The sequence below is a fragment of the Microcaecilia unicolor genome, chromosome 4 (genome assembly GCF_901765095.1).
Source record: "Microcaecilia unicolor chromosome 4, aMicUni1.1, whole genome shotgun sequence".
Taxonomy (NCBI): Eukaryota; Metazoa; Chordata; class Amphibia; order Gymnophiona; family Siphonopidae; genus Microcaecilia; species Microcaecilia unicolor.
Genome location: NC_044034.1, coordinates 51,006,279 through 51,018,312, shown reverse-complemented (window position 1 = coordinate 51,018,312; position 12,034 = coordinate 51,006,279). Strand labels below are relative to the sequence as shown.

Genomic DNA, 12,034 nt, shown 5'->3' with positions numbered 1-12,034 from the left:
TTGGCACTACTGCCAGGGAAGTGTGTGTGCCCGGCGGTATTCCCGAGTTTGGCACGCACCAAATCCCAAAGTAGAAAATATTTTTCTATTTTCTCCCACAGAGGGTGTTCCCGGGTGGTTATTGTCAGCCCGGCCATGTTGGCACAAGCTGCATCATTACTGTGAGGGTAGTGTGTGAGCCCTTACTGCTAGGTCAACGGCTGGAGGAAAGGGCTCAGGCCATAAATAGGCACACACTATTTTTAAGTTTTGCACACACCCATTTCCATCACATTAAAAAAAATAGCCTTTTCCCAGACCTGGTAAAAAGTGGCCCAGTGCATGCCAAAAAGACGCGCTCCCCACACTACCACAGGCCACTTTTTACCGCGGCTTTGTAAAAGGACCCCTAAATGTGGGAGATGTAGCCATTTATTTATGGCTCAAATTTTTATTTCATCTGCCCAGTTTCCGGTCACACAATGCAGACTATTTCCTGTTTGTTGTTACACATGGAATCGATTAACTGGGACTGGACACTTTTTCAGAATGGATTACAGAAACAGAGCAACCCAGATCAAAAAGATTTCAGTTCAGCCTGATACATATAAGGCTCTTTTCACAAAGCAGCACTACCGGTTAATGTGGGATACAAATGCAATAAATAAATAAATAATGGTGCACTGAATGCGATGAAGCCTATTCAATTCCCAAGCTTTGTAAAAGGAGCCCACAGTCTAGATTATATGCATGTCTGGATCTTTAATACTTCACAATACACACCTGAGGTAGTTTTTTAATCCACTTGTTATAGTTTTATTGTCCCATAGTTCCATATCGATATCCATATCAGGTGGAGACTTGGGAGCTGTAAACAAAGCAATCACTTTAAAAAAAATGGAATTTAAGGCTGAACAGAAAAAACTGACTTTATTCACCAGGCAAACCTGAGATACCTACCTAGTTAAAGACAAACATCAACACAGCCTATCCAAGATTCCACTAAACTGAACCACAGTTAAACCTGTACAAATACCCAGTGTACCTGAATGTAACTCACCTTGAGCTACTACTGAAAAAGGTGTGAGCAAAATCCAAATAAACAAACAATGCTGTTTATAGCTATAGGGCAATTTTCCATACTGCCCACATTACTGTAACTCGGTATACTGAGGAAAATGTTTTAGAAAGCTTTTAAAAGCTTGCCTAAACCCTTGGAAATACTACTCCTGGTCTGTACAGGAGTAGATTTAATTATGTTTGGTGGGTAAAATACGGTCCTGATAAATCTGAATAGTTTTTCACATTTTTATTCTCTTGCTCTTTTCTTCTATTAATGTATTATGATTATTATTATTATCATTTTAGGGGGTCTTTTTCAAAGGCACGGTACCATTTTTAGCTCATGGTAGGTATCAGCTGGTAGTAAACACCGAAATGCCCACAGGAATATAATGGGCGTCTCGGCATTTACCACCAGCTGATTTCTATCGTAAGCTAAAAACACTACCGCGGTTTAGTAAAAGACCCCCTTAGCTTTCTTGCTTTTATTTTATTGCTAATCGCCCTGAATTATTTCATTTTGTGTATTCTTTGGAGCATATGTTGTACCCACTGGGTGCATGCTGGTTGGCATTTCCTTTTGAAAATGAGCTTGCAGGTGTCTCTGTTTTCTGTAGAACTGCAGCCTTCAGAGAGTGTTACTGCCCCCCCCCCCCCCAACATTAACTTTTCCTGTGAAGTATGGCAGATGCTAGCACTTACATAGCTGAACTACTAACTACTTACATAATTATACCTGGGAGAGGGGAAAGCCTAGTTGTTAGAAAAACCAGCAGACAACAGTTCAAGTAGAAGAAACACTAAGGGCCCTGTTTACTAACCCTTACTGTGGGCGCGCAAACATTTTAGTGCACGCTAACGATAGAGAGACGCCTACGCTTAGCAAACAGGACCCCAAGTCACTAACTCCTGTTCCCATAACAATCTCAGATCCTTTGGAGAGGAATTCATTGTAGTTGTATACAATTTGTTCTAGTGCACTTTGGTTTATGGTATCATATAAACGACAAAAATACATACATAAAAATATAGAGTAGTGCTTCTCAGAAATGCTTTGTCCATAGGTTTAGGGTATACATCTAAATCCTGAGAAGTGTAAAGGTAAGAGGATCTGTCCAAGGAACAGCAGTAAACCTGTCATAATTTCAATTGTATATTAACAAAATATGGTGACTCTGTCCATTGATTTAATGCTTAGTGAGGCATACTGTAGCGTCATATCAGTAATATAAGTTTCCAATGATTTAATTTTTAGCTCTAAGCTTTCTTTTGATTCCTTGGGTGCCATCCAAAGAAGAGCAACAAACCAAGAATTGAGGGAGCTTTAATACTAAATAAAAAAAAATATAACTGAATTCAGTATGCAGAGAAAATGCATTTAGAAACTTCTTTAACACAAGAACTTGAACCTCAAATAAACTGGGATAGATTCTATATATTGCGCCTTGATTTCCTCATGGAAATCAAAGCGCATTCTATAAAGTATGCCGAATGCTGCTCCACGTGACTAAATGTAGTCATGGTCAATTATGCCAACTAAAACCTGGTGTAAATCCTGATGCATAAATTAGGCGTGGAGCGGGTGTATCCTGTAATAATGCACATAGATCTTAGAAATGCCCACAACTCTCTCATTCCACTCCCGCAACCATGCCCACTTTTCAACTATGTGACTTAGAATTTACGTGCATCATGCTTAGCGAGTTGTGCGTGTAAAGTTTAATTACTGCCAATTAGTGCTGATAATTGCTTGTTGGCATCCACTTAAACGTGCTGATTAGCTAGTTAAACAATTAAGTTACGTACATTGTTATAGAATACGCTTTGATTTCCACGTGGAAATTAAGGCACCATATATAGAATCTTGGGGACTGAGTATAAACATCATTTCACTCTCCATGCGTTTATGAACTTACAAAATATAGTATTCATGAACTTCTGCACTTTGGAGTTTACTCCTCCTATTCTGTACAGACCCAAGATGGTGATACCTAATAAAAGAAGACAAAACAAGTCAAAATAAACTAGTGCAAGACAAAGCATACCAAGGGTAAAATGAGCTCACTCAACAGTTCAAAGGCAAAGTTAATCATATACATAGAAACATGTGCAGTGACTTGACTGCAGAACAAATGATTCAGATGTCTTACTTTTTACATATTTTTTTTTAGCTATTGCTGAGGAAAATAGAGTGTATGTGTTACAGAACTACATAGGGTCCAGTCTCATCTCCTGGTCCCTCAGCCAGCATCGTTTCCCCTTTTCTTCCTCATATGGCTGCTGCCCCCTCATATCGTTTTTTAGTGCTCCAAAGGTGGTGTGTACGGTACAGGGCCTTCCTGCACAGGCCTGTGCTCAAGCATTCTGCCATGTCCCACATGCTCCCTGAGAGGAAATGCATCATGGGAGCACCCAAAGGAGCATGCCCTCTTTCCAGAGTTTCCGTGATGCATTTTCTATTGGACAGAGGGCAAGGTGTGGCAGTACACTTGAGTGCAGGCCTGTATAGGAAGGTCCCACTTTTGGAGTGGAGGAAGAAGACAGAAAGTTGGTGACCACATGGGGATAGGCATGGGCAGAAGAGGCTGGCCGTAGGACCAGGTGTGGGCATGGAAGATAAGACAATGGACACTGGTGGGGGGAGGGGAGATTAGGGAGAGGATGGAGATGTTGGACCCAGTGTGGATGGGTAGGGAAGGGAAATGCTGGACTTGCAGAAAGATTTGCACATAGGTAGTATCCTGGAATTTTGACTTTTAATTTGGTCATAAATTTTACAACTTGTTTGTGCAGCGCTGCGTATGCCTTGTAGCGCTATAGAAATGCTAAATAGTAGTAGTAGTAGTAACTTATGTGTAATTATCCATGTTAGTTGAATGATGCTGTCAATTATAATGGTAGTTTTACTGGATGGCTGATAATGACTTTTTTTTTCTTAATGCACAAAGACCATTTGGACATTTTCTTGTGCTAACTTTTACACCTAATTTAAAAGTGAGGGAGGGATTGCAAGGTGGTGGTGGGCATGATGTACAGAAATGTCAATTTGAATTGTCTCCCCCCCCCCCCCCCCCCCCAATACCTCTGTCCAAAAACACCACTGGCCTGCTGAGAGCCCTACCCCTATCTTAACTGTCAGATTATCTGGCCCTGGAAAGTCCAGAGAGAGCCAATACCAGTGCTTCACGTACTATCCCATCCTCACAGATAAAGCCCTAGCACCAGATCCTGCGCTCTCCTTTGGATTAGATCTATAGGAGCCCCTCCCTCCTTTTATCATCAATACAGAGCCACACTTGTCAATGAAGCAGTCACACGAGGCATTTGAAATTTCTTATTGTTGTGTTGCCAAGTTTATACAAGTTGCTAGTATTTCACCCTGGCCAAGTGGATGGTAAAATACACTTACTATGATACTCTTCCTTATCATGCATGGAATTGAGATGCACAGCTATCAACGGAAAATCTAGTATGTTCAGTTGTTCAGAATACATTCATATATAAGGCATATCTGTCAGCGCCATTCCATTTAAATCAAATGATTTAGCATCATTCATTCTCTCATAATGTTTTTTTTTTAGACTATTGTGAATTGATTTGGGTTGGATCATGTCTAAAAATAGTAATGCACAAATATAACAGATTCCACAGAGCAGTGTGTTTTGCAGGACTTTCATGTTCCTTGACTTTGTCATCACTATCATACAGAGCCAGCCCTGCATCAATTTGATGGACTCTAATCATGTCAAAACAACTTGTACCGTGGTATCACACGGTCCAATTTGTTACCCGTTTATATCTATACGTTCTTTTAGAGCCATACATTCCAATTCCCCAATATTATTTTTAGACTTCTGACATTCACATAAAAAATAAATGTAATTGTTTACAATAACGTTTGTATTCACATGCTGCTTTGCAATGATACAGGTAATTTGGAGTCATTCATATTTGTTTGAGTTTTATGTAATAACACTAGGGCTATTTTAGCCTTTACCAAAAACTCTTCATCTTGAGTAAAAACTCTTGCAGGCTGGTTGTCTATTTGCATCACAGTGTACTGATATAAAACACAAGATTCATCTTATAGTGAAAACTTCAAGTGTAGGAACAGAACAGTTAATTAACAATGGTATCCTTTTACAAAGGCGCACTGAAAAATGTCTTGTGGTAGTGTAGGCGCAGGTTTTGGGCGTGTGCCAATCCATTTTTCAGCGCGTCTGTATAAAAGGCCGTTTTAAAATTTTTGCCGAAAATGGACGTGCAGCAAAATGAAAATTGCCGCACGTCCATTTTGGGTCTGAGACCTTACTGCCAGCCATTGACCTAGTGGTAAAGACTCATGCGGTAACCGGGTGATAATGACCTATGTGTGCCAAATGCCACTTGGCGCGCATCTATTCCAAACGTCCGAAAATAAAAAATATTTTTCAGACGTGCGTATCAGACGCGTGCCAAAAATGAAATTACCGCAAAAGCCACGCAGTAGTCGTGTGGTAACTCCATTTTGGAACGTGTTGGGCGCAAGTACACGATTACGTGGCTTAGAAAAAGGGCCCCAAGGTGCCTTTGGGATTATCAGAGAAGATTCACAATTGGACCTATGAGTCTATTGAAGTATAACTCTGGTAATAATAATTGCCATTCAAAAATATGGTCTTTGGATTGCCTGTGTGCGGCTCTGCAAATTTGACTCAATGTTTTGAACTGTTGTACATGCACATAATGTCAAAAGCAAACAAGACACAACAGACTGATATTACCCTACAGAAAGAATCCATTCTATCAGATAATATTAACTTCTGTTGTCCAATGTTATTTGTCTGCTAGCATTTACCTTCACTGCATTTCATAACCCAATCTGACTAAGCAATAATGGGGTATGGATTTTAATCAGTAGACTGAGTAGATCTAAGTCACAGAACAGCCATACACAAGAAAACAATTTATCACAACAGATATTTAACTCCACAGAGTGCACAGGAAAACAAGAACATAGCTGCATTTTAAATGCAATTTCAATAACTGGGGAGAGATTAATTAAATCCTAACCAACTCTGTTCCCTTTCATGCTAGCAATTTTTAAAACTGTTTGTATTATTTATCATTTTTAGATATAACCCAAATAATTTCTCTGCTCAGTTTCAAGTACTTAAATGGAATATAAAACAAACCTATTGTCAATTTAAATAGCTTCAAACATGCTTTGCTGTGTCAAGCAAGTGTTGATTAAGCTCAGCATCCTGTATCCAATATCAGCCAGTCCAAGTAATGCAGAAGTACCTGGCAGATCCAAATAGAACAGTCCATTGATCTTGAACTTGTAGCTGCGGAGTTGCTTGTTTGAGGTTCCGTCACCAGCCTGCCTGGGCCTCAGAGATTTGCTGGGACGAACTTTTGACACCATACCAGTTGGTGTCAGTGTGACTCACCACTAGTAAAAACCAGGACAATATACCTGCTACAATCTATATTAAATCCTAAAAGAGGAGCACCCTCAGAAAACTGTATACCCACGTGATAGTCTACTTAGACCACTAACGGGTGGAATATTTTACCTCATTCATAGGGTAGCTCACTCCTGTGGTGTTTATGTGCAATAATGTGAATACATTTGTGCTAAGTGCAATCGTGTGCTTTTAAGATCTGGTGGCAGTATATGAAAATTACCTTGTGGTACTTATTAAATGAACAACGACAACAACAAAAACAGGCTTCAAAATTACAAAGAGACTTGTAGGAATGGGAACTTGAGAGAGTGTATAGTCATTGGCACCTTCTTTGAGGAGAGAGAGAGCTATGAACTCTCAATCTTCCTTCCTGCCCCCTCCCTGGTCACTTCAAAATATGAGGATCTTTGGTATTGTATAGGATTGGCAAGTTTTAAATCAACTGTGGGAGGTGTGTAGGGGGATGAAGTTCAGAACGAATAGTAGGACAGGTTAGGGGGACTGATGCCCAGATGATCGAAAGCCCCGCGCTGTTCCAAACAGCTCTCTAATAATAGTGCTGGAACAGGGAGGGGCTTTACTGCCTCTATGATCAGAGATAATAGCATGCAAATTTATGTGACTTTATTATCTCTGAACATAGGGTAAAGTGCGAGAGGACTGTGCCTGACTGCACTTATTTGACAAGTCTGGGCTGTCAAAAGCCCAGACCTGTTAAACACGAGATCCCAAACAGCATAACCCTGTGCACCCACCGAACCCCCACCCCAGCCAGCGACACAGGGGCTGGAGATCCGGAGGGTCTCCAGCCCCCCAAACCCTCCCTTGCATCCCCCCAACAATGCCCTGGTGGCCCAGTGGGCTGCAAATCAGCCCCCCCAACCTGGTGGTCTAGCAGCCCTATTTCCCACCCCCTCATAGCTTTGTTGGAGGAGGGAGGTACACCTCCCCCTCTTCCAGCAGCGCTGCCTTGAAAATGGTGGTGCCCAGCCAGCCCAATGCATCCTGGGATGCACTGGGTGAAGCTCCATACCATATAAGGGACCATTTTCAGGGCAGCATTTCTGGAAGAGGTGAAAAAGAGGGCCACTGGACCACCAGGTTTGGGAGGGTTTGATTTGCAGCCCACTGGGCCACCAGGGCTTTTTTGGGGGGATGTGAGGGGGGGCTAGAGGGGCTGAAGACCCACCGGATCTCCAGCCCCCCAAACTTGTGTCGAGGGGGGGGGGGTCAGGGGGACCTGAGGTCCGCTGGATCTCCAGCCCCCGTGTCGCTGGCTGGGTGTCGGAGTTCTGCTTCTGCAGGTGAAGTTATATTGGGGAAAAGGGGGGCCTTCTAGCATGCAAATGAATGCTGGACAGGGCTCACCATTCCTCCCCAAAAGTCTGCAAACCCTCATGCCAAATCTGAGCTGGCATAGGATTTGGTGCGCTGCTCGCTGATCATTGGGGAGGAATGTGCTTAGCATGTATTTGCATACTACTTGCACTAGATAAGTACATAAGTACATAAGTACATAAGTAGTGCCATACTGGGAAAGACCAAAGGTCCATCTAGCCCAGCATCCTGTCACCGACAGTGGCCAATCCAGGTCAAGGGCACCTGGCACGCTCCCCAAACGTAAAAACATTCCAGACAAGTTATACCTAAAAATGAGGAATTTTTCCAGTCCATTTAATAGCGGTCTATGGACTTGTCCTTTAGGAATCTATCTAACCCCTTTTTAAACTCCGTCAAGCTAACCGCCCGTACCACGTTCTCCGGCAATGAATTCCAGAGTCTAATTACACGTTGGGTGAAGAAAAATTTTCTCCGATTCGTTTTAAATTTACCACACTGTAGCTTCAACTCATGCCCTCTAGTCCTAGTATTTTTGGATAGCGTGAACAGTCGCTTCACATCCACCCGATCCATTCCACTCATTATTTTATACACTTCTATCATATCTCCCCTCAGCCGTCTCTTCTCCAAGCTGAAAAGCCCTAGCCTTCTCAGCCTCTCTTCATAGGAAAGTTGTCCCATCCCCACTATCATTTTCGTCGCCCTTCGCTGTACCTTTTCCAATTCTACTATATCTTTTTTGAGATACGGAGACCAGTTTAACATGCATTTACATGCTAGTTGCATTCAGAGCCTGCGAGCGCATTGTTTCACGCGCTCGGGTGCTCTGATCATGGGGCGGTAGCAAACGTAGGTGCTAGTATGGTGCCAATAGCCTCTAGTGCTTCTGATCATCTGACCATGAGAGAGCTAGCAAATGGTAGAGACAAGGTGTCAATGGCCTGCAGCCCCGTGCAAAAAGATTTTCTCAGTTTTACTCTATGCCCACTGAAACCAAGTGGCTATCATTCAGAAGGAAGTGAAGGCCTCTGATTTAGACCTACTTTTTCTCCTTTTTTTTTTTTAAGAATCCACAATAGGACTTTTACCTTTTATCCTATGAAGTAGCAATATTCAGCCCATGTTTGTCGGCTTTAAAAAAAAAAACGTTAATGCCAGCTGCCACGGACAGAAAAAAGTCCAGATATTCAGTGCTGGTATTCCAATATCAAGCAGTGTTGAAAATCCAAAATTAGTGCTGCCATTAGTGCTATCTGATTAGTAGTAATATTGAGACTGCTAACCAGATAGCTATCCGGATAAAATTAAGGCTACCTTTCAGAACTCTGGGGTGAATACCATCTGGTACTGGTGATTTAGTCCTATTTAGCCTGTAAATCCTTTTTGGGGTTTTTGAGTCATTCCTAAGAAATCAGATTCCCTATTGTACTAAAGGTTCATTGACCTGTAGCGGCTTTTCCAGTTAAAAACAATGGCATTATTACCTTGAGCACATTAGAGTAACAGTAGTGAAAATCTTTATTATAGTAAGTCACTTCCGGACACAACCTCAAAAAAATTACCCACAAAAGATAACTTTTTTTATTGGATTAGCCTCAATACACACATATAACATACAATAATATAAGAAACTGCACACATACCTCTGGTTTCTACAGCATGAATGCACTTCCGCACAAAGTTAAAACCTGCTTCATTTAAGAACACTGTAAAAAAAAAGACAATATTACACTACATTACTCGATGCTGATTGACATTTTTGGAAAAAAGAACATTGCTAAAATCTCTGTAAAACTACCATAAGAGAATCAAATTTACATATGAAGTAACCTCCATCCATATCTGAGTCCTGTGGGTACTGGAAGTGTAATGGTATCTGTTTATTATTGAAATATGTAGCATGATATTTTGCTGGATCATATATAGCAATACAAACATACAGCTTTAAAAATACAGTTTTAAACTACAGCAGAGAAAATAGTTTCATTTCAAGCCCTTCTCTCCCCCTCCCTTTTTCTTGGGGACTTTTGATAGCAGGGCTAGTCAATTACAAACACTTAACAGAGACAAAAGCTGGCTGGGAGGGTCACCAAGACATCTCTAGAGAACAAAAAACTGAAGCAGAGAGAGAGACTCCTATGACTCAAATGACAAAAGAAACTCCACCTATCACAGCAGACTGAAACCCTCAAGCTACAGAAAAGCCATTTGCCAGCAGATATCCAGGAAACATGTGACCATGCTTCCCTGCAAACTACGATACCCAAGATCCCCTGCAAACTACAATACCCAGGACTCAGAGAACATTATAAAAGGCCTGGAAACAGCCCAGCTCTCTCTCTTGGGACCTGCCTCCTCTTGGGACCTGCTACTCTCTTTGGGGTCTGCTGATGCCTTGCTCCTGACCACGTGCTCATCAATCAGCTGGACCACAGCATGCTTGTAACAAGGACTGTAAGTTAACCTACCTGTTACTTTGTTCTATTTTATGCACAAATTCTCTGTTCTAAGATCCTTTTAAAAGCTATCTCTCGTTTGTAACCTTATTTATATGATTGCATTAATCATATTGTAAAATAATAAACCTTTTGAATCTAAATATATAGTGTTCTTGTCCTTTAGACCTGGTAATGCTGGTTAATGCAATCCAATAAGTACACTTAATTCCTTTTATTTCTTGAATCGTTCTTACCTTGTGGGTAAGTGGTGGAGAAATTTTAGCGAGTGCTCTTAAAATATTCCCCTGCTCTTTGTTCTTAAATATCATATTAGGACTGTGACAATTTTGTAACATTTTTAATGGATATTAAGAACATTTAAATTATTTCTGGTAACAGAAGGAAGCTATAGTGCCCATGGCTTTCTTCCTAGCCTAGGTTCTATCTCCTCCCTCCCTCCCCCACCCCATCTAACCACAGAATGCCTCACCTTTCCATCCTCCCAATCAAGTGCCATAACCACATCCCTGCAGACACTTCACCAACAAACTGAAACTTTACTAAACAGTTGCTACTTTAAAATGCCATAAATAACAAGGTGAATGATACATAAAATAGAAAGGGTATTACAAAAAGCAAAATACTATGTTACATAGGGCACATGGTAATGAAACATAGCCTTTGCAAATAATGCATTTACTTCAGTAATAACAGTTATAAGGTGTATGCACCTTAGGATGGAAATAAAAATCTTCCTGATGTTTAAACTTAAGGTAAGCAAATTCCTTTGAAAAAAAATCAACCTTTTAAGGGGCCCTTTTACAAATTGGCAGTAGAGCTGCCACCGCTTTGTTGTGCACCAATCCGGCACTACCGCTGGCTCACCAACTGCCGCCCCCACCATGCGTCATTTTTTTCCGAGGGGAAATGGCCGCACAGCAAGTGTATACTGCTGTAAAAGGGACCTTCGCGTGCAACAAATCCATGAGCTGAGGACACAGCAGGATCCCTTTTACCACAGCGTAGTAAAAGGGCCCCTAAATTAGTTGGTGTGCACAAAAGTAAATGAGCGACCTGGTATCCAGATGGAACCAACTGACTTAGGGCTCTGTTTACTAAGGCGCGTTAGCGTTTTTAACACACCTACAATTAATGTGTGTGCTGTGTAGGCACCTAAAGGGATATTGTAAGCACGTACACAGTTAACATGTGTACATGGTTAATGTGCATTAAAAACGCTAACGACCCTATAACGTGACTTAGTAAACAGGGACCTTAAACTGGTGTATTGGCACTGAGAGCTAATAGAGCCCTGCCTCTGAAAATTCTCTTGGCAATAATTCATTCAAGTCCAGCACATGGGCAACTCAGCAACACAAGCAGTTTAACTTCTAAAAGGGTTGAATGCAGCTTTCCAGTTTAGTGAAATTTCTCAGTCAAAATTACAGAAGATGTTGTCGAATGACTGACAGAAGTCAATGTAGTTTGTCGTCATAGCAACCAGCAGTACATTGCTTTTATTTGAGAGTTCTGCTGTAGACCTCACACAAAAGGTCCCATGTACACTTCTCACTGTTACCCCCTTATATTGTACAGTGAGTCCTCCAAAACTCACAAAAAACCTATTGTACCTAAATGTACCCCACCACAGTAGCCCTTATACCTACTGTACCTAAATATAGGTAACGCCTGCAGGTGTTACCTATATATAGGTACAGTAGGTTTTTGGGGGCTCATATATTCCACCACAAGTGTACCAGTTAA

General features: G+C 41.4%; 1 protein-coding gene across 2 annotated transcripts in view; it reads right to left on the bottom strand.

Moving 5' to 3' along the window:
* ARHGAP42 (Rho GTPase activating protein 42) overlaps positions 1-12,034 on the bottom strand; it is a 425,019-nt gene that overhangs the window by 37,872 nt on the left and 375,113 nt on the right. For both annotated transcript variants that reach the window (XM_030200225.1, XM_030200226.1), the window contains 3 exons: positions 9,476-9,538; positions 2,958-3,032; positions 763-847 (listed from right to left, as the gene is read on the bottom strand). In XM_030200225.1, the coding sequence (XP_030056085.1) occupies positions 763-847; positions 2,958-3,032; positions 9,476-9,538 (223 nt within the window). The remainder of the gene's footprint in view (positions 1-762; positions 848-2,957; positions 3,033-9,475; positions 9,539-12,034) is intronic.